We start from the raw sequence: 26,534 nt of genomic DNA, 5'->3' as shown, positions 1-26,534 counted from the left end.
CTTTAACAGCTATATCAAGAGCTCTGTCTTGACCTAATTGGGGACAGAATGTGTTTTCTTACCTTCCCAACTTAGCTAGGCTTTTCATAATGACATTAATACTCTCTGCAGATACAACCAAGAATCCTAATTTGCAGGCATGCTGTCACCAGCCTTGGACTGCAGGCTTTCAGAAGTTTGGAAGGAGTCATTTCCTATAGGACAAATAGAGATATCAGGCAGCTATAGTAGCAGAAGGATGGGGTAGATCCCCAAGCTGGTTCTGAGGGGAAGTGAAAATATCTCCTTCCTTCTTACAAACTCTACCTCTCCTATTTATAGTTTACAGATTCTTTTGTAAATACTAACATGTTTGTAATAATTAAGTTTTAGATATTATTAACAGTGAACAATACTATTAGATAAACAATGGTATTACCCTGAACCTTCCTCCCTTGAACCCATATGACAGATCTGACTAACCATGGATCTGTTAGATTGTTACTGTGTTAGAATGTTATTTTCTATGTTTATTGTGATTATTATTACTGTTCCCTTTCATCCATTATAATCACTGAATTTATCATCACTGGCCCCTACCTGGTGGAATGAGCTCCCAGGTGAGCTGCGGGCCCTGTGGGATTTACCAGTCTGCAAGACGGAGCTCTTCCGCAGGGTTTTTGATTGAGGCCGGGGTCAGCGAATGAGTGCCACATTCCCCCCCCCCCCGGACCTAGTAAGTTAGATCTCCTCCCCACCCTCCCTACCGCTCTGATAGCAGAGGTGGGAATAATGAGAGCTTCCGCCATGTTGGGATTGTTTTAAAGTCTTTTAATGGGTATTTTAATGGGGGTAAGACTATTGTGACCTGCCATGAGCCTATGGGGAGTGGCGGGAAATAAATCTAAATAATAATAATAATAATAATAATAATAATAATAATAATAATAATAATAATAATAATAATAGATGTATTGTTCTGTTTACATTCTATGTGAACCACCCTGAGCCTTAGGGGAAGGGGGTGTGCAAATTAAATAAATACATAAAATTATAGCTGTTTGTAATAGATTCCTTGTACATATGCATATGTTGTAGAAGCATCTTTTCAAAAAGAAGAAAGTGATTTGACTGGCAAAACTGCAAACAAATTATTGCAAAAGGACCCACGTCAAATTGGCATGGGTTTTTTTATTCCCTTAGTATGATTTTCAAAAGGAATACTACCATGATCTGATTTTGTAAATACTTATGCACAGTGTGATCTTGTTAAAGTGGACAGGATTACTTTGTAACTGCTCAGAGGGATGTTACCACTGCTAAGGTTGGTGTCTACAGCAAAGGTGCTTTGTGTATAAACTGGTAAATTAATCCTTGATTTTTTTTTCTCTAGAATGTAATCTAATCTGTTAATGAACATAAGAACAAAGTTAGCATGTACAATTCTCCCATGCTTGTACATAGAATGCAAATGTGTTTCTTAAATATAATATAATAAATATAATAAATAAATTAGTGATTATAGCTTCATCTGCCTGTTTTAACTACAGTGTGGAATTGTAGTGTGATATTGTTTCAAAAGTATATTGACATTTAACATGTTGCATTATTTTTTGGAAAATTAATATTTAATGATCATTTCTTGTATGTTACCTTAGTGGCTAAAGAAACCTCTTTTGGAAGGAAGGCTGAGTATGAATTGCCAATTTTCTGGAACAGACCTGAGGCTTTGTGTGATGGACAAACTTCCAAATCATCTGTGTGCTACAGCGTTGTTAAGTAGTGTGACATTGTTGATATTGGGAAAAGGAGTGTGCTGTCAAAACCAGGACATGGAAAAAGGCAAACTTGAAAGTGTCAGTAAGTAACAACCAAAAAGGAAAATAGACATAAAATAACCAATATTTTGATATCTGATTTTTTTTTACAGTTATTAATTGGTTAAGATAATTTTAGTTATAATAATCCACTTTTACGTTGTGCTTTCTATGGCTTGTTTCTTGAAACTGTGACTGACTTAAAAGACGGAGTATCGCTGCTCACACAGATCTTTCTCATTCACATTCTGTTCATTGGCAATACAGAGATGAGCTTTCTAAAGAAAGCTGCCTTGTCAGGTGAATTGAATGGGGAAGACTCTGTGAAAACTCTTTAGGTCTTTTGAATGCATATATGAACAACAAGCAGACCAGTATGGTCCACTGAATGATATGCTGGATTTAAAACTTGGAAAAAGGGAATGTCAGCAGATCTCAGTTGGAATTCTGTTTGTAAACTAAGATCCTACTGGAAGATCCTACTGGAGACTCCTCTACTTGTTGGATCCACTCGTTCCATTTTGCTTTTGTTTTTCCTTTGCTTTGAAAGAAGAAGACTTAGCAAAAGGGGAGTCATTAGGTTGGACCCTATGGAGCTGTTCTATTACAGAGATACTCTTCACTTTTGAGAGCCAGCTTGGTGCAGTGGTTAAGAGAGGTGGCCTCTAATGAGAGCTGGGTTTGATTCTCCAGTCCTAAATATTCAGCCAGTCGGGTGACCTTGAGCCAGTCACAGTTCTTTCAGAGCTCTCTCAGCCTCACCTACCTCACTCACAGGGTGGATGTTGTGGAGAGAACAGGAGAGGCGATTGTAAACTGTTTTGAGACTTTTGAGTAGTAAAAAGCAGGGTTTCTTTGTGAGAAAAAGACCCTTTTGCATTTAGGAAGGATGCTTGTACCAATGGAAATGACTACAACTAGTGGAATGGATTCATAGGGTCCATATCTAACTTGGGGGCAAGGTAGTCAGTGGAGCCAGTACAATATTTTTTACATGAGAACAGCAGTAATCTACTGTCAGTTTTCCTTAGCGAACTGGGCTTTTCATTCCTTTTCCAAATTTTATTATGGAATACTTTATTTATTTATGTTGTTGACTTTCCTTAGTTGCAGAACAGCTTTATTCATTACAGTGGATTGAAGAACTAGCGAACCCACCACCCCTGCTTCTTGAATTTCTTCATAAACTCCAAGCAATGAACATTTCATCTGAAAAATTATGTGCACTTAGTGATATCCCCTGTCTATTACAAATCTTATTTAGAAAGTAAGTATATATTTCAATTAGTCTGCTTTTCTTTCTAGCATTTTGCTTGGTTGGATATCATTTTACTTACCTTCAAAATGTTGTCTTGTGAATTCTTCATGGAAATAATCCTATTTTTATTTCTTAAACAAATCAGGTATATCATGGTTACTCTTCTGTTCTTTCATAGATCTAAAGAGAGTGGAAGACTTTGGACCTTAACTTTGGCTAAATTAATAAATACAAAGAATATTTCATCCTGTGAGATAAAAGCCCTTTTCAATACAACAGAAAGGTATAATTGTCTCATTATGGGATGAATCCAACTGACTTTTCTAGTGATGAAAGAAGAAGAAGGGGGTCCTCATTGACTGCTGGGGATTATGGTACCTGGATGTATAAAAGTCTTGTTTGCATGCTGTGGGGATATTGGTCTGCTGCTGGCACACTGACAAAGTAGGAATTGTTATTTCACATTTAATGCTAGAAACAGAAGCAGTATTCTAGTCTGAAAAAAGATGAGAGACAAAATCATATATTTCATTTATTTATTATTAAGCTTATTACCTGCCACTCCCGAACCAGCTTCTGGCAGGTTACAACTTGTCCATATAAAAACCCAATAACCCCATTAAAACCCAATAAAACTATTTTGACACAACATGCAATAAAATTAGATTCCTAAAAAACATGGTGGACCCCCATCCCCCAAAAAACATTTATATAGAGGAATGGGAAGAAGGAGCATAGATGGTCAGATCTTCCCTGCCATGCTGGCCTCAACCATAGACCTGGTGGAAGAGGTCCGTCTTGCAGGCCCTGCAGAACGCCCAAAGTTCCTGCAGTGATATGATATTTGTTGTTAGGTGCGAAGTCATGTCCAACCCATCACAACCCCATGGACAATGATCCTCCAGGCCTTCCTGTCCTCGGTCCTCTACCATTCCCTGGAGTCCATTTAAGTTTGCACCGACTGCTTCAGTGACTCCATCCAGCCACCTCATTCTCTGTCATCCCCTTCTTCTTTTGCCCTCAACCGCTCCCAGCATTAGGCTCTACTCCAGGGAGTCCTTCCTTCTCATGAGGTGGCCAAAGTATTTGAGTTTCATCTTCAGGATCTGGCCTTCTAAGGAGCAGTCAGGGCTGATCTCCTCTAGGACTGATCAGTTTGTTCGCTTTGCAGTCCAAGGGACTCTCAGGAGTCTTCTCCAGCACCAGAGTTCAAAAGCCTCAATTCTTTGATGCTCGGCCTTCCTTATGGTCCAACTTTCACAGCCATACATTGCAACTGGGAAGACCTTGACTAGATTATTAGCTATTATATTACTGCAATGTCTGGATGTTCTAACTTGGTTGTGGATTGGAGCCAAGATGGCAACCCCATTTTACTTTATTTGTATTCTGCTTAACCTCTCAGGAGGTTAGAGCAGCTACATAGTTCTCCCTGCCTCCATTTTATCCTCACAACCCTATGTGGTATGTTTAAGTTTAAGAGAGATCAGTTAGCCCAAGGTCATTCACTGAACATCATGGCTGAATGGGCCTCCAAGTCTTAGTAAGAGACTCTAACCATCGTAATAATGATGATAATGCAAATACTATTACTAGTATTAATCTACAAGATTTTTACTCTGCCTTTCTGCCCTTATAGGGCTACAAGGCAGCTAACAAAACATGCATACACCGACCACCCTGGCTCTCAGGTGTGATGAAGATTCACTCCAAGGAAAGCACATTACCATATTGAGGTACACAGACAATGATGCAGGTAATGCTGATGTGGCCTTGCATTTGAGCCTTATTATAAACCTAGGTCTTAAATACCCATTATTCTGAATTAGTTTCACTGAAACTTTCTGTTTCTGACATAACTTATAGCTGTGCTCAAAATACCTAATAATTATCACATTACTGCAGACATTATTATTTGAAATATTTGAGATGATTTTGTGATCAGGGTATAGAAGCAGTGAGGTGGCCACTGCTTTAGCCTATCTTTAGTATTTCTTGTTCCTTTGGTCCCATTTTCCTGCATAATTTTGATTTTACTGTCATTTAAAGTCAATAAATATTGTGCCCTTGTTTGTAAAAGGCATCCTTCATAAATTCTGCAATGAAAAGTGCATATGAAGTCTTCTTTCTTCGTTCCATACTGTATGTTTAGTAGTAACTGCTATTTATTTCGGTATTCACTTTGTTTCATTTCAATGGGCAGGTTTTTTCCTTTAACAGAAGGCAACTTGCACACACTTCAGAATTTGTCTCCATTTTTACTTGAAGAAGATAAGGAAGAGCTTGTCATTCAGTGTACTGCTAAACTTATGACATGTGACAAAATTGGGCGTTCTGAGATCGATGGTCAGTCCCTTATTTTTTGTTCTCCAGTGATATATTAAATGTATATTTTATTTATATATATATTTAATCAGTTTAGTTGGCTCTGTCTTTGAAGACAATATGAAAACTCCTTAAGAGTCATAAGTCTGTCTGTTGACTTGTGGATTTCATTGGTACCCTTTATTATTAGATGCTTATTACTGCTTATTTCTCAAGGGAGCCTAACAGACAAATCAGGTATAAATAAGCTTCTTTTTAATAGTTTTTAATTTATTATAAGATGCAGTCAATGAAGTTTAACAGTAAGACTGTAAATTCTGTGCAACCATGTCAAAAATAAATGGATATTTGGGATTTTTAGGATTTTAAGAGAAAGTCCTTGGTTATACAAATTTACATTAAGAGAAACTATAGCACAACCTTGTTCTGGCACAGACCTGTAAAATAAAGGGTGGAAAGATAGTTGGGGAATATTGGGAATTATTTGTTTACGTCTCTTTCTTTGTTAGTTTGCTCTGATGTTTGTTTTCTTGCTCTGTGTTAGGACATTTAATATAGCCTTTTAATCCTAGTATTTGACTCTGTTATAGGACCTTTTGGGTATCTTGCTATTTTAAACTCTTGCTTGAGTGGTGGAAACATTGATTGTGGAGAACTAATGCCTGGAATATTAAAGATTATTATATCCTGGCGTCATGACTATGAAGACATCTTTCTTTTCAGTTGGTAGGTGGTATTTGTATTTATTATGATATGATTAAATTGTTACACATATGTATTCAGAGTGTTTACTAAGTTCACTGTGAAAATTTCTTCTGTTGAAATTTTGGACGCAGACTTTCACTTAGAGTTCCAGAATAGGAACGTAAGCCTTCTCAAGAAGCAAAGCTATACAGTACAATAAGACTCATTATAAAGGAATATCTTAATAAGGATTAATAAAAATGTGCATGAATCAGATTGTGCACGCTTCAGATCAGCACGCTTGAGAGGGGTCTTCTGGTCAGTGGTGACCTAAGGGGTGGCTCCTGCCTTGCTGCTGACCTGGCATTTGTGGCCAGACCGGCCCCCAAACATACACCCTCCAGCCTGCATGCTGCTTTAGCCCTTCCTCCTTCCACACAGGGAAGGCCTGGAGAAGATCGGGAGAGTTGCTGGCTCACCGCTGGCTGGGCAGGGAGGCCACTGAGGTCCAGCAGGCAGCAAAAGCAGAGCAGACTGTGGCTGCTTTTACCTTGTTTCACCTGTTTTGTGCCAGGCTCCATTTTCCCTGGCGCTACGTCCCACTCCAACTACCACCCCTCTCAGCCAGGTTGCCTCCTCTGCTAGCCATCTTCCACAGCCAGATGCACCCCCAGCCCGGGAATTTAGGTTCTGGCATGAAGCCAGAAGGCAACCAGGGCCCTGGTGGTGGTGGAATGGCATGGTGGTAAGGGCAGGTGCTTAGTCTGGGTGGATACTGCCGCCACCACAGCTATTGACCCTGCCGCTGTGGCCATTCGTGCTGCTGCGGCTATTTCCACTGCCATTCCTGCTGCTGCAGTTGTTCCTGTGCCCATTCCTGCTGCCCCCACCCCTGCCGTTGATCCTGGTGCTGCTGCTACTGCCACTGCCACTGCCATTCATACTGGCACGCTCCCTGGGGCAGGACCGTGGATGTGCAGGACCATGGGGCAGGACCATGGTGTGCCACTAGATGTTCCCACATCAAAAAATTAAGAATCTTTACATATAAAAACATGCAATTATTTTCTTAACTCTTCTCCATTCCCAAGCAATCTAAAGGAAGCAAGCCCTCAGTTACTTGGTTTCAATATTGAGATGATGCGTTTCCTATCTCTCTTGCTGAAAAACTCTTGCTCTCTTCTGGACACCGAGTGGGATTTTGTCATGTGCTCCATGCTGGCTTGGCTAGAGGTAAGTAACAAATATAAATGGAGAAATTGATATCATTTTCTTCTATATAAAGGCTTAAACTTCCAAGTTTTTTTCCTTTTAATCCACAGGGTGGCAGTGCTACCAGAGGCTAGCATGTAAACCATCCTGATAGAATAACATAGTTACGGTATTATTCCATATTAACTTACTACCTGAAGAAGTCACGGCTTACAAATTAACATATTTGATTGGTCTCCTTCTCACAACAATGCTGATATGTTTTTCTTGTTCAGAAATATGTAAGAAAGCTGCAGTAACATATTTCCCCCCTCCTATTATTTTTGTCTTCCCTGAAAGCCCCCATAGCCTCTCCCCTCCAATTACTTTTTTCTTCCCAGCCACCAGCCAGCCTTCTTTTCTTCTCTTCTTCTGGCAGCCTCTACATAGGAAAATTGTGGCCCACTTATGGACATGGAGCCAAGCACAGTTGCATGATGGCGAATGCCAAGGACTTACAGGGGGCACCTCATTTCCCTTGTATCCACTTACCCATAGTATTTCCTCTTTTCACCCTCTTGGCGCCTCTCCACTTCCTTGCCACTCACCTCTTGGCACCTCTCCACTTCCTTGCCATTCCCTGCTTCCTATTTTATTTATTTATATTTTATTTAAATACTTTCCACTCCACTCTCAGGGTAGAGAACAGCAATGTCAACTTGCAATTTATTTCAGCAAGAATAAAACAATGAATCAGAATTTAAGCTTATAATTAAAATGTAGCTATCAGCACCAGGAATAAGTGATCACTGACATGAGTGTTATAATATACGGAGGTAAAGGAATTGGGGGAGGAGTCATGGGATGGAGGGCAGGAGGCCTGATTGGATGCTGTGGTATAGTTCTTGATAGGCCTCAGCCATAAGCCCAGCAGAAGAGCTCCACCTTACAGGCCCTGTAGAACTTAGCAAATTCCATCAGGGCCCATATCTCACTGGGGAGCTCATTCCACCAGGCAGGGAGCTCATTCCTACTATCCTTTTGTGATGTCTGTGCCTTTTTTCTCCCGCACTCCCCTGGAGCTTTTGTAGTCAGTGATGTTTTGTTTTGGGATTTATCTGCCTTTTCCCTCGAGAAGTGCTATTCCCTTCGAGTCTGTTGTTTACCCAAACCATTATCCATACTTCTTCTCCTCTCTGGGAATTTGTGTGTCATAAACCAACTGTTGGAATGTAGCCTTTGATGTGATGCAGTGGTAAAGAAGGCAAATGCAATCTTGAGCTGTCCCAACAGAATCATCACATCAACAATGCAACATATCATAATCCTGCATTGGTCAGACAGCACTTGAAGTACTGTGTGCAGTTCTTCAAAAAGGACATGGACAAAATTGAGAAGGTGCTGAGGAGAGTGATGAGGAAGGTCCAGGGTCTGGGGACCAAGACCTATGAAGAAAGGTGGATGGACTTAGGAATATTCAGCCTGGAGAAGAAGAGATTGAGAAGGGAACAGACAGGATTGCTCTCTTTAAGTATTTGAAAGGTTGTCACTCATAGGGCAGGGAGCAGTTCCTGTTAGTAACAGGATAGAATCCACAGTAATGGGTTTAATTGGCCAGATATAAGTTAAAAAAAATCAGAGTAGTTCAGTAGTGGAATTGGTTGCCTAAGGAGGTGGTGAGATTTGCCGTACTAATGGCAGGTGGACAGCTATTTATTGTAGATGCTTTAGGCTGATCCTGCATTGAGCAGGGGGTTGGACTAGATGGGCCTTATGGCCCCTTCCAACTCTATGATTCTATGACTTATTTAATTTATATCTCACCTTTTAACACAGTGGTCATCCATCCAAACATTTTATAAGGCTGAAAATGTATAACTGGCCCAAGATCACTTAATGAACTTCCACAGCACAGTGATGATTTGAACTCAGATCTAACCCTTACCAAACACTTGCTTTCATGGAGTGACTGCTGTTGAACAGGAGAAGCAAGTAGCCAGATCTGGTTGGATTGTTCAAGTCACCCAGGGGTTGTGGCCAGGCCTGGCGCTGATGAGTGCACCCTTAAAAGGCCAAAATAGCCCTGGAAACAACTGTTTTTTCCTCCCACCTTTTTCTCACACCAACCAAGGCTTAAAGGGTGGCAGTACTGGTGTGATTGCCTAGCAGTGACCACTGAGGGTATTTGCTTTTAAAACTATGGGTGATGCTTCTGTTATTTGAGAAGTACAGCTTAACTCCTTAGTGCATTTTTTAAAACTAGAAATTGCAAATCTGGGCAATTTCAGGTTCATAGATCTGTCTTGTCTTCATGTCCTCAGTTATTAAAGTATCCTCAGAATTAGCCATGTTGAGAATTAGATGTATTGACAAGCAGGAATCTACAAGGACATGTGGGATGAATTTCCCTCTCCCCCACTATCTCCTTCTTACTCTTTCTTGAAAGCTTCCATAGCTCTTCCTCCTTTACTTCACATCCACTTATGCTTATTATCTCCCCATCTTTCATCCTACCCCAGCACTCTTTACCCAGGAAATCTACAGCCAAGTTGTATGGTGATGATTGACAAAGCAAGCCCAGTTGTATACTGGGGAACCTGCCAGCCAACCTTTTGTCTGCCCCTCCATCTTCAGCTTTATTTATTACTTATATTTACTTCATTCATGACTTAAGATTTAAAGACTTTTGAGACTGGTACTCAAAGACGGAAATTGTTTTTATTTGTCAAAAGAAAATAAGGAGCTTGATTGAGTTGATGAATTAAATAAATGTGCAACATTAGTCAACATTGTGTGTTTGGGTACTAGCATGAGAGAAAAAGAATGTCTTCTTCCTTTTCAGACCACAAGTGAAAGCCAGGCAGTCTTTTCTGTTGCACTGGTACAAGTGTTTGCCTGCGTGAGCTGTGACTTGACTACTGCCTTGAGCGTCTACTTCCAGACATTAACTCCAGAAATCATTGAAAAATTTCCAGACAACCTCATAAGTGAATGGCAGGAGTTCTTTTCTGAAGGCATTCATAGCTTACTTTTACCTTTAATGGTAAAAATCACAAGTAAGTTTGTGTCAAAACACAAGTGTACTAATTGACATAGTATGGAATCCATGATACACTGTCAATAGTGCCAGGTAATTAATTTTAATAACATTTATTTCTGTTAATTTTGTTGAAACTGATGCTGTAACATTAGAGTTGCAGTGCAAGCTACAGCCAATTATTCTCAAGTGATACACAATCCTCAGTTAGAGGTATTGTTCCCATGATTTCAATCTCCTTTCATTCTGCCAATGCCTCCAGTTTTAATCCTGCTGCTTTGAGTGCCTTCCCATTTCCCCTTGGGAAGCTCCCTACATACTTCGGCATTTGTAAGAATATTTCCTAAATCAAGATTTCCTAAATTTATGTGCATTGCATGCTTATAGTGATATTACTTGCAGTCTTAAAAATGTGTCTTCTTTTTCACAGATCTTTAAGTTTATATCCAGTGAATGTAGCTTTTGGTAAAGGGGCAGAAGGTACCAAAGCTGTAATCTTCTTAAAAACACATGTACACGTCCCTGCTCCTGTTAAAGCTGTAGCTTGGTTGGTTGTAGTAAGACATTTACCACACGTAGCCTGCATTTAACAGTTGCCACCACTGAATAACAAACTCAATTTTTAAAGATTTGTGAAAAGTCCAGTCTTTTATCTTCTTGTAGAATCATAAGAACAGAAGAGCTTTGCTTGCTCAGAGCAGTGGTCCATCTATCCCAGCATCCTGTTTTACAGAATAGCTCAGCAGCTGCCCTAGAGGGTTAACAAATAGGGTATAGGAGTCAAGGCTTAATGTTGCTTTCTAGGTTTGCTGCTTCTGAACGCGGAGGTTCTCTTAATTCTAGCAGCTCCAGTGGACACATCCTCCATAAATCTAACTAAACCCCGTTTAAAGCCATCTGTGCCCATGGCCCTCACTGCATCCTCTGGTAGCAAATTCCACAATTTAATTGTTTGTTGGGTAAAGACATTCCTTTCATTTATTAATCTTGAATCCATTGCCCATCAACTACATGGGTGACTTTTGAGTTCTAGTATTATGGCAAAGGGACAAACAGCTCCCTCCGTCCACTTTCTCTACCTCTTGTTGACTTTTCTAAACCTTTCCACATAGGCTAAATTGATGAGAATAGGATAAATAGCCATCCATTTTACATCCATTTGTTTTCCACACTTTTAAACATTAAAATTATGAGCCAGTTAAACTGTCTGATAATGCATTTTCTTTTGAAGTCTGTTTACATGTTTATTAAAATACGTTATCCCATTTTTCCCTTTGGCTGTTGAGAAAACATACAAGAACAGTATCATGCTTGTTTTTAATATTTTTGGATGGTTTGGGGGGGGGGGAAAGTGTGCTCTGTAACCTTTGCGACAAACGCAAAACTAAATGAAATTTGTCTTTTATCTTCCTTTCACTAGGAGAAGAAAAAAATACCTCAGAAACATCATTTCAGAACTCGGTGTTGAAGCCCTTGGGCGAAGCTCTGATGTTTGTCTCAAAGGATCAGTTACTGAACCACAAACTTCCCGCCAGATTTGTTGCTAGCCAGAAAACAAACCTTCCCGATAAAGTGCAGACCTTGTTAAATACATTATCTCCACTACTGCTGTTCAGAGCTAGACCTATTCAGATCACAGTATACCACATGCTAAATAAGTAAGTTGGTTACTCCACTATATATATATTTTGATTCTTTTCAGTCGAAAACATGCCTAGAGAAAAACAACTAGGCATCATCTTGTGTTAACAAATGAGCCTTAATGTTCCACAGATTACACAAGCAATAAATATAGTCTATGTACTAGCAATTACCTGACCTTGTTTAATCATATAAATCAGGAGTCTGTTAAATCCTCACAGTCAAGTGCCCCCCACCCCACCCAACATCATCCTAAAACACAGCTCTTTCTGTCATAAATACACATTACTGGAAAATCCCTGGAGTAAGGGGCCCAGAGAGTGTCTCATCTGGGCCAATCTTCTGCAGACAAATGGCCAACCATTGCTGTCTCATGGTGGGTTCCTCCACATGTTCCTTTCCCAAGGGCAAACGGGTGAAGGAAAGGGAAAACTGGTGAATCTTCTGTTCCTTCTGCCTTCCTTCATCCAATAGTGAGATATTGCAGGTCTACTCTTGCCATATACAGTGGCTAGTATATTAAATATAATCAATGGTGGGCCAAGGATGAGAGATGACAATACAAAGTCAGCATCATAGCATATTTTGCATTATGAAAGTCACCAGCTCAGGTGCTAGGGATAGAAAACTTTCTTGTCTCCAAACAATTATGCAGTTTTATCTGTAGCATGTAACAGTGTGTTCACTTTCTTACATAATTACCAGTGATTAGTAAAAAAAAAACCCTTTCAGGATACGATAAATTCAGTATGTTAAAAGTAAGGACTAATTCCCCCCCCTCTTTTCTCCTTTTTCAATTTCCAGATTAATGTCTGATTTGCCTGCATTTGACAATAAAGACCTCAAATCCTATGGTGATGAAGAGGAAGAATTATCACTGTATGTTTCTTTGCTAATAGAATAGAGGTTGAAATTGACACATTTGGAACATTTGTTTTATATATAGGGGGATGTTTATAAATATAATGGAGATGGTTTTGCAAACAAATTTTAAGGCTTTATTTGCTCCTACAACATTTTTCTTAAACATGAATTTCAGTCAGATGGAGATCCCCCCCCTTTAACTTATTAGCTTTACCTAATATGACTTCTTTGGTATAATACCACATTTCAGGCTTTGAAGCAAGGAGCAGATAATCAGTACTAGGTACTGGGTACTAGTTACTAGTACTAAGTACTTTCACAGCTAAAGATATACAGACCTATCTGTATGTACAGAACTGCAAAAAGACTTGTAAATATGGAAGGAAGCCACAGCTAAAAGGGACTGGCAGTGTATATCATAGGTAGTTAATTGTTTCATCATGATTTTCAAAACAAACTAGGGATGGGGAGGCACGCATGTGATCCCAGAAACAATCTGTTTTTATGTTCTGAATAGGAAAGCCTGTTTGACAGTAAAATCAATAGCTTCCTTTCTCCCTTTCATTCTAGGTCTCCTCCAGCAGCTCTTATGACTGTTCTTGCCACTCAAGAAGACTTACTAGAAAACATCCTAGAATGCATTCCAGTCGGAGAGTTTGTGGTTGTTCAGCCATTGAGTGAGGAATTTTGCCTTGTTTTAGGGTATCTGCTCACATGGAAGTTAATATTAACCTTTTTCAAGGCAGCATCTTCTCAGGTAAATGTAGCCCTCTATGCAAATTGCACTTCCATATATTTGCACATGAGTTGTTCTGTAGCAGTTGGGATGAATAGCATTGAACTGCACACAATATGGCACTAGAGATGTCATTTCTGGCTCGAGGAAGGAAAGATTTGGAAGGCACTTCTTACACTGGCTCTTCCATATGTGAGCAGTTTCCAAGGAACTAAATAGCTGTGTTTATAGAAAAATGGTATACTGAATGTTAATGGTATGCTGAAAGGAACGCTTATCGACTCATGTACAGTTTTTGGCAGGGCTTGTATTGTTTGGCAAATAGTTTAGCTAGACAGGATTATTTCATCTTCTCTGAATGACTGTGTGTTGGATTTAGTTCTACTTGCCTATGAACTGTATGCACAATTGATATTGGGGTGACCTGGCATTTTGTTGAGTGAACCTTTTGTTCATGGTCCTTTTCTCTGTTCCCTTCTGCAGTGTCTCACCAACATAAAGATTTTGGTGGAATTTGTATTGTTTGGCACATTGAAGAAACACCATTGGTTACTTGTAGAAATACACCCAAAACAAATGAAACCAATAGGCAACAGGTTGTGTCTTCTTGAGATTTATTAAATCCTAAATAATTTTGCAACCAGAACGGGGTCCCAGGTATTCAATCCCGCTTTCTATTGCTTCTTCAGTGGTTGCAATTATAGTCTTAATATAACATCATATATAACATATAAAATCACCAGTATTACAAGTAGATGATATCATATATGCAATAGCTCTTCAATAAAGGGGTCACTTCTTCAATTGAATACCTGGAACCCCGTTCTGGTTGCAAAATTATTTAGGATTCAATAAATCTCAAGAAGATACATTTCGCTAGACAGGATAATTTCATCCTATCTACACGACTGCGTGTTGGATTTTGATACTCTTGAAACGGCTTGAGTTAAAACTTGGTAGAGGAACATTATCAAATCTGCCTTGAATTACACTAAACTTTTTGTTGTTGGATACATTCTTTTGAAAACAAAATTTCATTTTTATGTATTTTGTCTTCACTATCAGTTACGAGCTCTTTATTCCCTGTATCTTCGAAGAACTAAGAGTTTGAATAAACTATTGTATCACCTGTTCAGGCTTATGCCAGAAAACCCAGCTTTTTCAGGATCAACAGCTGAATTTCCTAATAAGGACACAAAAACATATTTTACTGAAGAGCTGAATCTAGACATTAAAGGTCAGTCAAAGTGGTTTTAAGCTTTTACGTTATTAAGTTTAAACATATTTCAAAGTCAAACAAAATTATCCCGTGCAGGTCTCAGGGTTCCCGCTTTAGTCAGTGAGGCTCCCAGGAGTGTTCTTAGAACGGCCATCTAAAAAAACCCTTTCTAATTTTAAATCCTAAGCAAAGCTATTGTTAGAAAACACCTGTCATTAAACATTTCCTTCAAAGCAGACACAGCAAATTTATTGTAATTGTTTTGTCATGATCCAAATCATGCAAGGAACAGAACCCCCAAAACGAACTGGACAGTTTTGGAATTTATATCTCTTACAGTTGAAGTTAATTCTACATTTGTCGTTCATTATAATAGTTATTCTGCACATTTCGTCTCGATTTTCCCCAGTTGAGGTGCTCGGTTATATCTGCCAAATAAGTTCTCATGCTATAACTGATGCAGTATGTAATTGTTCAGACGATGAGTGATAGCTTTGGTGTCCGAGAAAGGAAACTGTTAACAGTCTATTGTTTATTTTGACTTACATTTTTCCCTTTAGCATGGGGAAGGTGAGGAGCAAAGAAAATTAGTCATTGTAGAGTAGGCAGGGGGATTGTCAGGATTGTCAACAGGCAAAGCTTTGTCTCTCGCTTGGTCTTTCGTGTATTCCAACAACAAGGAGTATTTAGGCGGACTGTGAGTGGGTGGGCAGGAAGGGATGTGCCAGTGTTTGTCTCATGTGACACTTCCAGGCAATTACTGATTGCTACTGTGGGATAGTAGGTGATTTCTTTCAGGCCAGGCTGGATTCTATAGATTTTTGGTGAAGGGATCACTCGGACATGAAACTGGGGTCACAGTGGGTGGGCAAGTAGTTCTGAGTTCCTAAATTGTGCAGGGGGGTGGACTAGATGACCTTGGATGTCCCTTCCAAGTCTGATTCTAAGTATGACATATTTTATTACATCATGAGAAGACAGTCATTGAAATAGTGGGAGACGGGGGGAGGATCCATAGTCTAACTTCTTTTGTTTTATAACCACTCTTCCAATGTGTTCTCCAGATATGTCAGCACTGCCATCGCAGATCCCACACCTGGCTTGCTCGGTTTATTGCATGGCATTAAAAGATTTGCCTGCCATGGTTCGCCTTTGGTGGAATAGCTGTGAGAAACGTGTCTTCAGTATTGTAGATAAATTTACAAGCAGATACGTCAGTAACATCCTTTCGTCCCAAGAAATATCTTCAGTGCAAACCAGCACACAGTTGTTTAATGGCATGATGGTTTGTATAATGCATTTACCTCTTTGTAAACCGACCCTCCCATCATAAATGGGTCCAGATAAAAAGTCTTGGCCAGCTTTCTGACCCTTTCTTGTGCTTAGTAATAAGGAAGACCAAAAAAATCAAAGCTTGCCAAAGAAGTAATTCTGCGCCCCTAGTACCAACAACTGTTCCGTAAATAAAGGTTGAATGATTTATTATTTTACAGATCAGGTGGCCACTTACTGAACTCTGCATGTACCACAGTAAAATGCTCTGCATTGATGTACATTCAAAACCATTTGGCAGTATAAAGATCCCTGGGAAGTGTTCTGGGCACTGAACATTTCTGTTTTCCACAGGTAAAGGCTCGGTCTGCTACTCGAGAAGTCATTGCTACATACTCAGTCGATGATATCTTCATCGAGTTGATCATACAGCTTCCCCCCAATTACCCCCTAGGCTCCATCACTGTGGAGAGCGGAAAGAGGGTTGGTGTAGCTGTTCAACAGTGGCGCAACTGGATGCTACAGTTGAGTACATATCTCACACATCAGGTATGTTTTGAATCAAATCCCTCTCAATTTGAAGAACACTGTAGTAATTCAGCTCTTTCTGTATATCAGACAACCCCCATTATAGAAGAGATTTGCTTTGAGGTGTAGGAAAATGGTGCTATTCCTGCAGTTGACCATTGGACATGGCCAGTATGGCTTGACCAGTATAACTTTGTCCCATCAAGAAACCCAGCTTTTTCTAAGACAGTGCTGCCTTGAAATATCATATAGTTAAATTGATAGTTTATTAAAACATTTATATCCCACTTTTCCTCAGTTCAAGACAGCTTACAATAATAGTTAAAATACCTCACCACAACTTGGCTTTCCCCTGAGATAACCATCTAGAGGAGAGGGAAATCTAAAGAAGGGTTATATTGTTTCTGACAGTAACCATTATTATGAAGGCTTTCCTCTTTTCTTTCCCCCCCAGAATGGAAGCATTATGGAAGGCTTGGCATTATGGAAAAACAATGTGGATAAGCGTTTTGAGGGTGTTGAAGACTGCATGATCTGTTTCTCTGTTATACATGGCTCTAACTACTCTCTTCCCAAAAAAGCCTGCAGAACATGCAAGAAAAAGTTCCACTCCGCCTGCCTTGTAAGTACCTCAAATAGATACACTTTTCATTTAAAACGGCAAGAAGCAAAACAGAGCCAAGAAGTGCCATGGGTAAATAACTGCCATCATTTTAGTGAAAAAGAGATAATGAATATTCCTTAAAAAGGCAGCACTGATCTGTCCCTTTAAGTAGCTGCCTAATATCAAGCATATTTGCTCCATGACTGCCTTTAATGTGTTTTCTTCTTCTCCAGTACAAGTGGTTTACATCCTCTAACAAGTCCACCTGTCCACTTTGTCGGGAGACCTTCTTCTGAAATATATCTTCTGTGAATTTGTCAGACACCAAGCACACCTGGATTCAGTTATGAAATCAGCTATTATTAGCCTTATATTTAAAATAAAAATCTTGCATTGTTTGGTCATCATAATCTGCGAATTTTTATTAAAGAGACTTGTTTTTTTCCTCCCTTCACTTACACACATTGTAAGAATGCGATAAGGAATTTGAAAGCAAAGGAAGATTTGATTCCCATGCTCCCCACCCCCTCCAATGGTAAAACATCTAACCCTTAAGCCCAAGGTCTTCGGTCTACCTCACACTTTCAATCAGGGAAAACAGCATGGGGGGGGGGGGAATGTGCGGGGAGGTGACTGCACTGTGTCAGTTGGTCCCAGATCAGAATAGATTCATAAAGTCCCCAACACTAAAATTTTCCATCCCATGTTTAAAACTAGGGATTCTGCAAAGGTAAACCAATAAACCCAATGAATTTTTTTACAACAGTGGTACCCACTGCCATTCCTGTGGCCGCCAGTTTGATTCGTAGTGCCCATTTGCTTCTTTCTCCAAAAAAAAAAGCCAAACCAATGTGTATTGCTGCAGTATGAGATAACATCAGAAGAGTTCAGCAGTTGTCACCTCTGCTGCTGCAGGGATCACCAGTTTGGAAACAGCTATATTTATTGTAGGAGGACGTGTAGTATAGAATGTCCCAGTATTTTATGATTGGATCTCAGTACCCATGGCAGCTATTTTGCTGTGCATTCAGTGCTTCCTACTTCCATGTTTCAAACTATTGGTAAAGTGTATGGAAGATGGCCCTAGCAAGTGTTCAGGATGCTGTGAGATGAAGGGAGGCAAAAAGTACTCTGCTTACAATCAGGATGGTAGAAAAGAACAGTCCACATTGTATTTCTGGTAATGGTCTTCACCCAGTTGTGTTTCTTGTAAAAGTTTACAAATTAGCTTCTTTCAACAAACAAAGCCTGGCTGCCTCTCCCCCTGACAAACTGTTCACAAATTCTTGATAGCATAATGGTACAAATAATATTTTAATTAATTATTTACCCCCACTGTAATAGCATACGAAGTCTTCAGGATTTACAAAATCTGAGTATTGAGAGATTTTCACTTCCAGCTTGTCTACATACTGCCTTGGTGCCTTTTAAACCACTTTTCTGTAAGATTTCTATAATTTCATCTGCAATTAAACAATAAAAATTCAGTTTAAATTCAGTTATTAGCCACATTCTATTAAATAATTATTTGCTACATCTCTTCAAAAATGGCTCTAATTTGGAAATCTCTTCCCTTTTGATTATTTGAGAAAGTGCAAAAAACAAAGGCAAAAGGGGAGACTGAAGCTAGAAAAATAACAGGAAAAGAAGTATACAGGACAGTTACATGTGGGGAGGGACCAAAGCTCAGTGGCAGAGCATCTGCGTGGCATGCAGAATGTCCTCGGTTCAATCCCTCATATTGCCAGTTCAAGGGATCAGGCAGTAGTTTATGTGAAATAACTTGTGCTGAGAGTATAGGGCCATTGCCATTCTGAGCAGGCAAAATGATCATGTATATATACTCCCTATGAGAAAGCTCCCTAAACTTGGATTTAAAAAGGCAGATTTGCATTTATTTATTTATTATCTAATAAATACCCAGGACAAGCCTACTTTAACAGTACTGGTATTGTACTGTCACTTCTGGCAGTCCCCATTATTACCTGCTTAACAAAGATATAGAAATTCTGGGCTATAAGGTACCATTCACCCGTTTACACCCTTTGTTACATGCTTAATAAAATTTTAAGTTCTACACAAGGTTATCTATTGATAGGATGTGTTCAGTGGCAATAGCTCCACCTTGAAGGACATATGTAGCTCAGAATATAAAATCATCTCCAAGACATATTCAAAAATTTCACAAACAGTATTTTCAGGCAATTATTAACATGACAAGTTCAGGATAAGTATTTAAAAATCTTTCAGTGAACTAAAGAATTTAAAGCAAATAACAATACCTGGATTATTTTCTTTAATTGTAACTAGGTAAAATAAACCTCTTGTTGAAAGCAAGTCTGACACGACTGGAAAGAGCCTATCCATAACTTCTCTGCCGTTTTTACCTCCAGCCCAGGCTGCTTCTATTCCATGGCTTTCCACCTAGAATAAATAAGAAAAATGCATTCTGAACACACATTTCCAGGCACAATTCAAAGCGCAGGTGTTTATCTTTAGGGCTCTAAAAATCCTGGAAGGAAAAGAAGAAGAGTTCGTTCTTCTATGCTGCTTTTCAATACTCCAAGGAGGCTCAAAGAGGCTTACAGTCGCCTTCCCTTTCCTCTCCCCACAACAGACACCCCATGAGATGGGTGAGGCTGAGAGAGCCCTGATATCACTGCTCGATCAGAATAGCTTTATCAGCACCATGGCGAGCCCAAGGTCACCCAGCTTGTTGCATGTTTGGGAGTGCAGAATCGAACCCGGCATGCCATATTAGAAGTCTGCGCTCCTAACCACTACACCAAACTGGACAAGCACACCGGAACAACCAACAACTTCCTTAGGAACATTTTCCAACACCCTGCTCAAGGAGCCCCACCTGAGAAGCAGTTAATAACCCAAAAGAAGGCCTTATTGGGTTGTGGCACGAAAACTCTGTCCCCTTCTGTTTCTATCTACCAGTAGGTGAAACCGTTTTTTATTTCATATGACATTCCCTCAGTGATCCTTTCCCCTGTTCTGTTTAAGTTGATGTTTTAAATATATTTGTATTTGTATTTTAAGCTTGGTTTTAGTTGTTTTTATGGTGTATGTTTTTAATCTATTAGCTGTCTTGATGGCTCTCAAGAGGCCAGAAAATACAAGGTATAAATTTTGTAAATAAATAAAACTTCCATCCATCTTAGGATATTTACTGAAACCATCACCTCACTTCAGTAAATATTATTAAACTCAAAGGTACATTTTAGGTTTTTCGCTAATTATTTTCAAGGATTACTTTGATCCTTAGCAAACTACGGCCCTGAGCACATTTTGTAAATAGTGGGTTAGGTGTAGTAGTCATTTCTACTGACAAAATAGATTTCTGTATTTGAAAATGGACTTCATTGCTGTCCTGTTCCTGGTAGATAGGGAACAGTATGTGGGTTAAAGTGGGGTGGGGGGGGGGGGTTTTGCAGTGGAAGGAAAATAGGGGGGGGGAATCACATATCGAAACACATACTACTCACCACCAGCTATTATCTGAGAACATGCCCCATAGATCAGAGGACTGTGCTCCTGAGAAGCATGCTTATGGTAAGGGTGCAGGTGTCAGAAAACATTTTCTCAACCAATATTGAGGATAAGAATTTCTCACAAGATTACCTAATTAAATATGACAACAGCTTTGGAACTGAAGGTGAATTGTTAAATATTAAAACCTCCATAGACCTACAGTGAAATACTGCATACTCTCAGTGTAACAGCTGGTATCTAGTGTGCCTTTCCTTTAATACATGATCTCACCTCAACAGAAGGAGTTACCACATAAGGTGGGTTAAACAACAGCAAATCAACTTTCCCGAAAAGTCGTGGCAACAGTCCTGTGACCTAGGCATGAGTTGAAGCAAAATAAAAGATGGCTTTTATTTTTTAATCAAGAAATTCCATTTTGCATTAAAGGTTACATATAATAAATCTCATTACATGAAATGCAACAGGAGTTTAAAAAATACAAAAAAAACATCTTCCAGAATTTGGGGAGGGGGGAATTACAGCGATGCAAACAGGGCAAGTGACTTACATACAGAAAACTGACAGTTCTGCAGTCTTTCAAAACACCACAAATATAATGCTAAATTAGTCTTGTAAAATTTCCCATGAACTTGCCAGTCTATTAGAACAAGCCTAGTTCTCCCACAATGCTGCCATAATGGATACACTGAAAGCTGAACAGTGAAAGGTAGTCTGTATCCTGTCTCTGCTTTGCAAAATACAGACCCTGATCTTCCAGAGAGTGTTTCTGAGCGCAGTGGAATGACAGGACCCTACCCAAGATTAAACAAAATGTTAATAGGATGTATAGCTGTCAGCATTAAAGTGCACTGAGCCCCAATGCAAATGGCTGTCTCTTCACTGGGAAAGAAAACTAACCTGGGACAAGAGAGCAGCCTCTTTCCCCCTTCAGTCACACTAACACTCCACACTACTTGTGGCAAACATTTTCTTCCAAACTCAGCCCAATCTTTTTTCTACTCTTTTAGTATCTTTTGTTGGCACATTCTTAAAGAAACAGTTGTTGTTTCTGACAGCCGGTCGTATGCTTGCCAAAGCCAGATGCTACCAACACCACTAAGTCTGGCTCAGGATAAACAAGGAAGGCAGGAGAAATCATTCTTTATAACAGTTAATAGGTAAGTGAAAAAAGCAGAGGATCTGAGCTAACCTGAAAGGCTTGTTGAAATTGATCAGAAACAGCAATTTTTAAAAATGCAATCATAGGACAACTTTAACAACCCACTAAAATGGCTGGCTTATCAGATAGATCAATTATAATCTATATCTCACCAAATCAGTAATTATGGGTTGAATGTCAACCTTATTATGTATAGCTGTCTCCACTGTGCACAGACCTGCAACAGGGTTAATATCCGTGCATCTGTAAGCACAAAATGAGTAACATTTTTAATTAACACATTTTATCTTTTATGAACTTACACATTTAGGAAACCTTATGGGTAATTTAGTACATACAAATTGCATTGCCTACTAAAATCTCAGGCAATCCAGCTATTGCGACACAGTAGATGGCAAGCCACACCATCACTACAGAGCCACTGGTTCAAATTCCTGTTCTTCCATACAGCTCAATAGCCTAATCTACTTCACAGGCTTACAATGCATATAAAATGGAGAAAGAAGAGGCAGAATGGGTTCAAATCCTTGCTGTACCACAAAGCTTACTGGGGTATCTTGGGCACTGGGAGACTTACAGTCCAATCCTAAGCATACTGTTACCACCAAGACAAAAGGTGGGAGATAAATGTTTTACTACGTTAAAAAGTATACGGAGAAGTAAAACCCACTAAGTGCAGTGGGATTTCTTCCCTATTAAGGGTGCTTAGGATTGCACCCTGTGCCTTGCCTTTTGATGTGAGAAATGGCAGAAGGCTAGCACCTGCACAGGCTGATCTGAATTCATTTGAAGAGTGGTATGATAAAAATCTAATCCAATACATTATTATTTACCCAGTTTAAGGATTAGGATACTATTTACAAAGAACATCATACTCAGAATTGAAACATAGCCTGATGGTATACTGCACATTCCTATTAAAGACATGAGAAACATTGCTCATAAAACTGTTATATCAATATAGTTCAGATATTAGTAACTGTAACTAAATAGCTGGTACATAGCTTTAAGGGGAGTTTTATCAGGCACAGGGATGTATCTGCCACTAAAGCAAAGAAAGCATAGTTGTGATCCTCATTTATTACCACTAACCAAGCCTTATGAAAGAGGAGAGTGCTTCCATCGATACAACAGGTCAACTGATCATGTCAAACCATGGTTTTAAAAGCATGTAATCAAAACTGGTAAAGTAAAATTAATCAGTAGGGCTGGAAATGCACGGTTTGCATACCGTCTGACTACAAACTGAAAAAGAAAAAATGCCAGAAATAGATTTATTTTACAAAGTCTCTATGCGTTTTGCCATGTAGGTTTCATCGGGAGAATCAGAACACGCTCCTGGTGCTGGAATTGTCAATAACCAATAAAGTCTTTTACACTATGGAGTTTATTTGCAACCCACTTTTTTCTTTGTCTGCATTGGCTAGCCATAATTGTGCCCTTTGCTCCAGAGGATACAATATAATTAGGTAGGAGTGAATATGAAGCAAAGAAAGAAATGCAGACAGCTCTTTATTTCACTACTACAAATAAACAGTTACCTTTATATGACTTTTATATTGGAGGGAGGGATGGTTTTAAACAGAAAAATGCATCCAACTTTTCACCTAGCCCCAATATGAAATGACTTAATACTTACAAGTATAAAGCTTTGGATTCAATTAATGATGCCACAAACGTTGAAACTACACCAGATCCGGATCCTACTTCCAGGCAAATTTCAACACTAAATGTTTTCAACATAAAAATATTGGAAGAAAATGAATGTCATACTGTTATATATACAGATTACCTAAGAATGGCTATATCGGTTCTAATATTTCTGATTATTCTATACAATGTTGTTAAAATCCTGAACTTTTAACATTTGCATTTTCTTATTAATGAAAAAGATAAAGAAACCAATGTTTAGCATAAGCTTTAATTTAGTAGAATACCCTGTAACTATTAAGAATCCTGAATTCATGCTGTCTATCTTTCCTAAACATTACATCTAGTTTTCCAAGATGCTGTAGCTCATTCAAAATGTACTGCTTGCAAACAAAATAGTTTGTGTGTGTTGGAAACAGAGTATTCTACACAGCAACAATCCCTGTAGCATTCCTGTTGCCACATTTTCCAACTCAGTACAGTATCATGGTTTCTCATAATAGTGGGTGTTGGGTGTTCGTGACACTGTCTCACAGCTTCCATTCTCACCTACCACCAGAGGCCTTTTTTAAACAACTGACAACATCTAGATCTCAATGATGTTATAAAAATCTAACATTATATTCTCTGAATTCCCAGCTTGCATTCTGAAAAATCTCTACTCCTGTTTAGTTTTTATTGTGGACATAAAATGGAAAAGGTGGATCTTGGCAACTGAAACGGCTGGAGACATCGTTTAGTTTAGAATCCCAAAGACTTAGCAGATTGATCTTCATAAAGTTATAATGCTATATCAGTTTAGATATTAAAGGTTTTTGAGAAGCCCCATGGTGACATGAGAGAGGAAATGGTAGTTTGGGTGCACACAGCTGAGGAAATGGCAATAAAGTGAATAGCAACCTTTGAAACACAGGATACTTATCACAATAGGAGGTGCTGGAAAGGCCACCTGTTGCCTGGGATAACTGCTTCCACCAGTAAACTCTCCCAACATCTGATGCAACTTGGATTATTAAGAGATGCAATTTCATTCATGCAAAGAATGAGATCAAGTGAAGTAGCTGCTTCCTTTGGCAATCTGTATTTTGGGGGCCTTTAGGGCAAAAGGCAGCTCTGGCTCACATGACAAGTTATCAGCAATTCTGTCAAGTCCAGCTGAAACCACTGAACAGCAATACTATGTACCTGTGGTCTTCTTGTTCATTAGTGGAAGAGGTTGGTATTAAATGTTATGCACTGAGTTCCAGACTTGCTCTTATCAAATACATTGATACTCTTTGTGCTGCTGAGTTGCTCTGTGTTAAATCCTAGAAGCTCTTACACACATTGATACCAACACACAGAAGTAAAACACTTTTAACATGTTAAATTCCCCCCCCCACCCAATTTTAAAAAATTTTCATAGGAGGGGAACCACTTAACTGTGTTTTCCCACCGAGAAAAGCTGCAAACACGGTTGCTCCCTAGAGGGTTGCCAACCTCTAGGTGGGGCCCGGAGACCCACCGAGAATTACAACTGAACTCCAGTATACGGAGCTCAGTCCCCCTGGAGCAAATGGGTGGACTGGCGGGTGAAGTCTGTAATATCAAGCTTTGCTGAGGTCCTTACTCAGGCTCCACCCCCAAATCTCCAGGAATTTTACACCCCAGAGTTGGCAACCTTATGCACCACCCTGTAAGACGCCAGTCGTTCATCACAAACCTTGATGAGCCTCGTTGGCGGCTCTTACCAATGTCTGCATTACAGAGATCCCGGAGGCCTCCTCTCTCCTAGCCCCTGCCCGCCCCTCCCGAGGGATGCTCCCGGGCCTCACTTGGCGCGTCTCAGCTTCTCGGCGTCCAGCTCCAGGGCGTCCAGCAGCAGGAAAGTGTCCTCGGCCGGCGCGTAGACTTCGCTGAAGGGGCCTTGCGCCCCGGCATGCGCGTGCCACGGCGTGGGGATCATGACACGCCCCCTTCCTCGCCCGGCGGCGCAAGCGGCCTTGTGCCTTTCCTTCCTACGCGACTCAAGCCCCGCCTGCCTGCCTGCCTGCCTGCCTGCGAGCGCGCTGGTGCCCCAGACTTCGATAGCAGGCTTCAGAAACGATGGACGAGCGATGGATTCGGGCCCGAAATTCTCTGTGCGCAAGTGCCCCGCCCCAGGGCCCCTCCGGCCCACCCTGCTGCCCCTGTTCCGGCGAGAGACGGGCTGTACAGTTTTCCTCTCGGGATTAGGGATGATTTAGCAGGAGGAGCGCCAGGCGCGCAGTCTTGTCCTCATGGGTGCGCGGCAGCTGAAGAGGCTGCGGGCTAATTGGGAGAGGACCGCAGAGTAGCAACGCGATTTTCTTCGAGTTTGGCAATGGCTTTAATCGGGGTCTGAAGGAGATTGCCTGGAAGGGGGTGATGCAGCTGCGGTTCCGGGCGGAAACTCCAGAGGACATGGGGGTGGGCCCGATTTGGGTGTCAGAAATCAGGGAACGCCGGAGGCAAGTGAGCATTTATCCATGCAGAAGGAACATGTGTGTGCAAATTGGTAATGGGCAGTTAGGCATTCGGAAGGTAGCTCAGTTATTGAGACAGCGCAATAACAGAACAAAAGTTAACTTCAGATGCTTGCCAGGAGGAACAAAATCTGGGAGAACAACAACATTTGAGTCCCAATTGCCTCTTTAAGACCAACAATGATTTATTCAAAGCGTGAGCTTTCCTGTGTATGCACAGTTCCTCAGACCATGGAACAAGGATCATAAGAGTTCAAATGTAAGGAGAAAAAAGGTTAGTAGCAAATCAGTAAACAGCGTCACAACATCCTAAATAAGAAGTATGATCAATCTTGCAACACTTTCAGTTCAATTGTAGTTCACAAAATTATAGGGGGAATAAAAATGTCAAGGTTAGTAATTAATGGCAGACACTTTCCCAGTTGTGGAAAAAAAATTAAAAGAGTCTAGCCGCTAGCCCCATCTGTCTCCACCCAAGCACGGAAGCATCCCCACAGGTGACAAGCCGTGCTGAGTTTGCTATTTTGTCCTACATAACATTACAGTCACATTGTCCCATCCCAAATAAAATAAAGGGGATTGTAAG

At 40.1% G+C, this 26,534-nt stretch overlaps 2 protein-coding genes across 4 annotated transcripts in view; one reads left to right on the top strand and one right to left on the bottom strand.

Moving 5' to 3' along the window:
- Window positions 1–17,565, top strand: part of LTN1 (listerin E3 ubiquitin protein ligase 1) — a 34,575-nt gene extending 17,010 nt beyond the window's left edge. Inside the window, exons 16-30 of one of the 2 annotated variants that reach the window (XM_077342479.1) lie at window positions 1,638–1,839; window positions 2,904–3,063; window positions 3,233–3,337; window positions 5,258–5,400; window positions 5,970–6,105; window positions 7,155–7,296; window positions 10,097–10,310; window positions 11,712–11,949; window positions 12,737–12,811; window positions 13,367–13,553; window positions 14,598–14,769; window positions 15,816–16,036; window positions 16,378–16,572; window positions 17,006–17,173; window positions 17,389–17,565. In XM_077342479.1, the coding sequence (XP_077198594.1) occupies window positions 1,638–1,839; window positions 2,904–3,063; window positions 3,233–3,337; window positions 5,258–5,400; window positions 5,970–6,105; window positions 7,155–7,296; window positions 10,097–10,310; window positions 11,712–11,949; window positions 12,737–12,811; window positions 13,367–13,553; window positions 14,598–14,769; window positions 15,816–16,036; window positions 16,378–16,572; window positions 17,006–17,173; window positions 17,389–17,451 (2,421 nt within the window). In that variant the 3' untranslated portion in view covers window positions 17,452–17,565. Of the gene's footprint in view, window positions 1–1,637; window positions 1,840–2,903; window positions 3,064–3,232; window positions 3,338–5,257; window positions 5,401–5,969; window positions 6,106–7,154; window positions 7,297–10,096; window positions 10,311–11,711; window positions 11,950–12,736; window positions 12,812–13,366; window positions 13,554–14,597; window positions 14,770–15,815; window positions 16,037–16,377; window positions 16,573–17,005 lie in introns of both variants that reach the window. The other variant, XM_077342478.1, reaches the window with a different exon arrangement.
- Window positions 17,566–18,450: 885 nt separating this feature from the next.
- Window positions 18,451–25,579, bottom strand: HEMK2 (HemK methyltransferase 2, ETF1 glutamine and histone H4 lysine). 2 transcript variants are annotated; one of them, XM_077342494.1, is made up of 6 exons: window positions 25,280–25,507; window positions 23,455–23,541; window positions 21,968–22,058; window positions 20,927–21,010; window positions 19,438–19,579; window positions 18,451–18,618 (listed from the first exon to the last, which is right to left on the bottom strand). In XM_077342494.1, exons 1-6 carry the CDS (start codon window positions 25,408–25,410, stop codon window positions 18,512–18,514), a joined length of 642 nt encoding a protein of 213 aa, XP_077198609.1. In that variant the 5' UTR covers window positions 25,411–25,507; the 3' UTR covers window positions 18,451–18,511. The 2 variants fall into 2 exon arrangements, with proteins under 2 accessions (XP_077198609.1, XP_077198610.1); XM_077342495.1 differs by lacking the exon at window positions 20,927–21,010 and having other exon boundaries at window positions 25,280–25,579.
- Between the last annotated feature and the right edge of the window lie 955 nt (window positions 25,580–26,534).

Source organism: Paroedura picta, chromosome 6, assembly GCF_049243985.1.
Source record: "Paroedura picta isolate Pp20150507F chromosome 6, Ppicta_v3.0, whole genome shotgun sequence".
Classification (NCBI taxonomy): Eukaryota; Metazoa; Chordata; class Lepidosauria; order Squamata; family Gekkonidae; genus Paroedura; species Paroedura picta.
The sequence above is the reverse complement of the archived record's forward strand: the minus strand, read 5'-3'. Positions and strand labels throughout refer to the sequence as shown.

Excerpts from the sequence above, each read along its gene's own strand:
- HEMK2 (XM_077342494.1), bottom strand. The coding sequence starts at position 25,410 with ATGATCCCCACGCCGTGGCACGCGCATGCCGGGGCGCAAGGCCCCTTC. Across the intron at positions 23,542-25,279 it reads GAGAAGCTGAGACGCGCCAA|TGTTGAAATTTGCCTGGAAG; the intron begins GTGAGGCCCGGG and ends GAAAACATTTAG. Across the intron at positions 22,059-23,454 it reads GAATCCAAAGCTTTATACTT|ATGCACGGATATTAACCCTG; the intron begins GTAAGTATTAAG and ends TTGTGCTTACAG.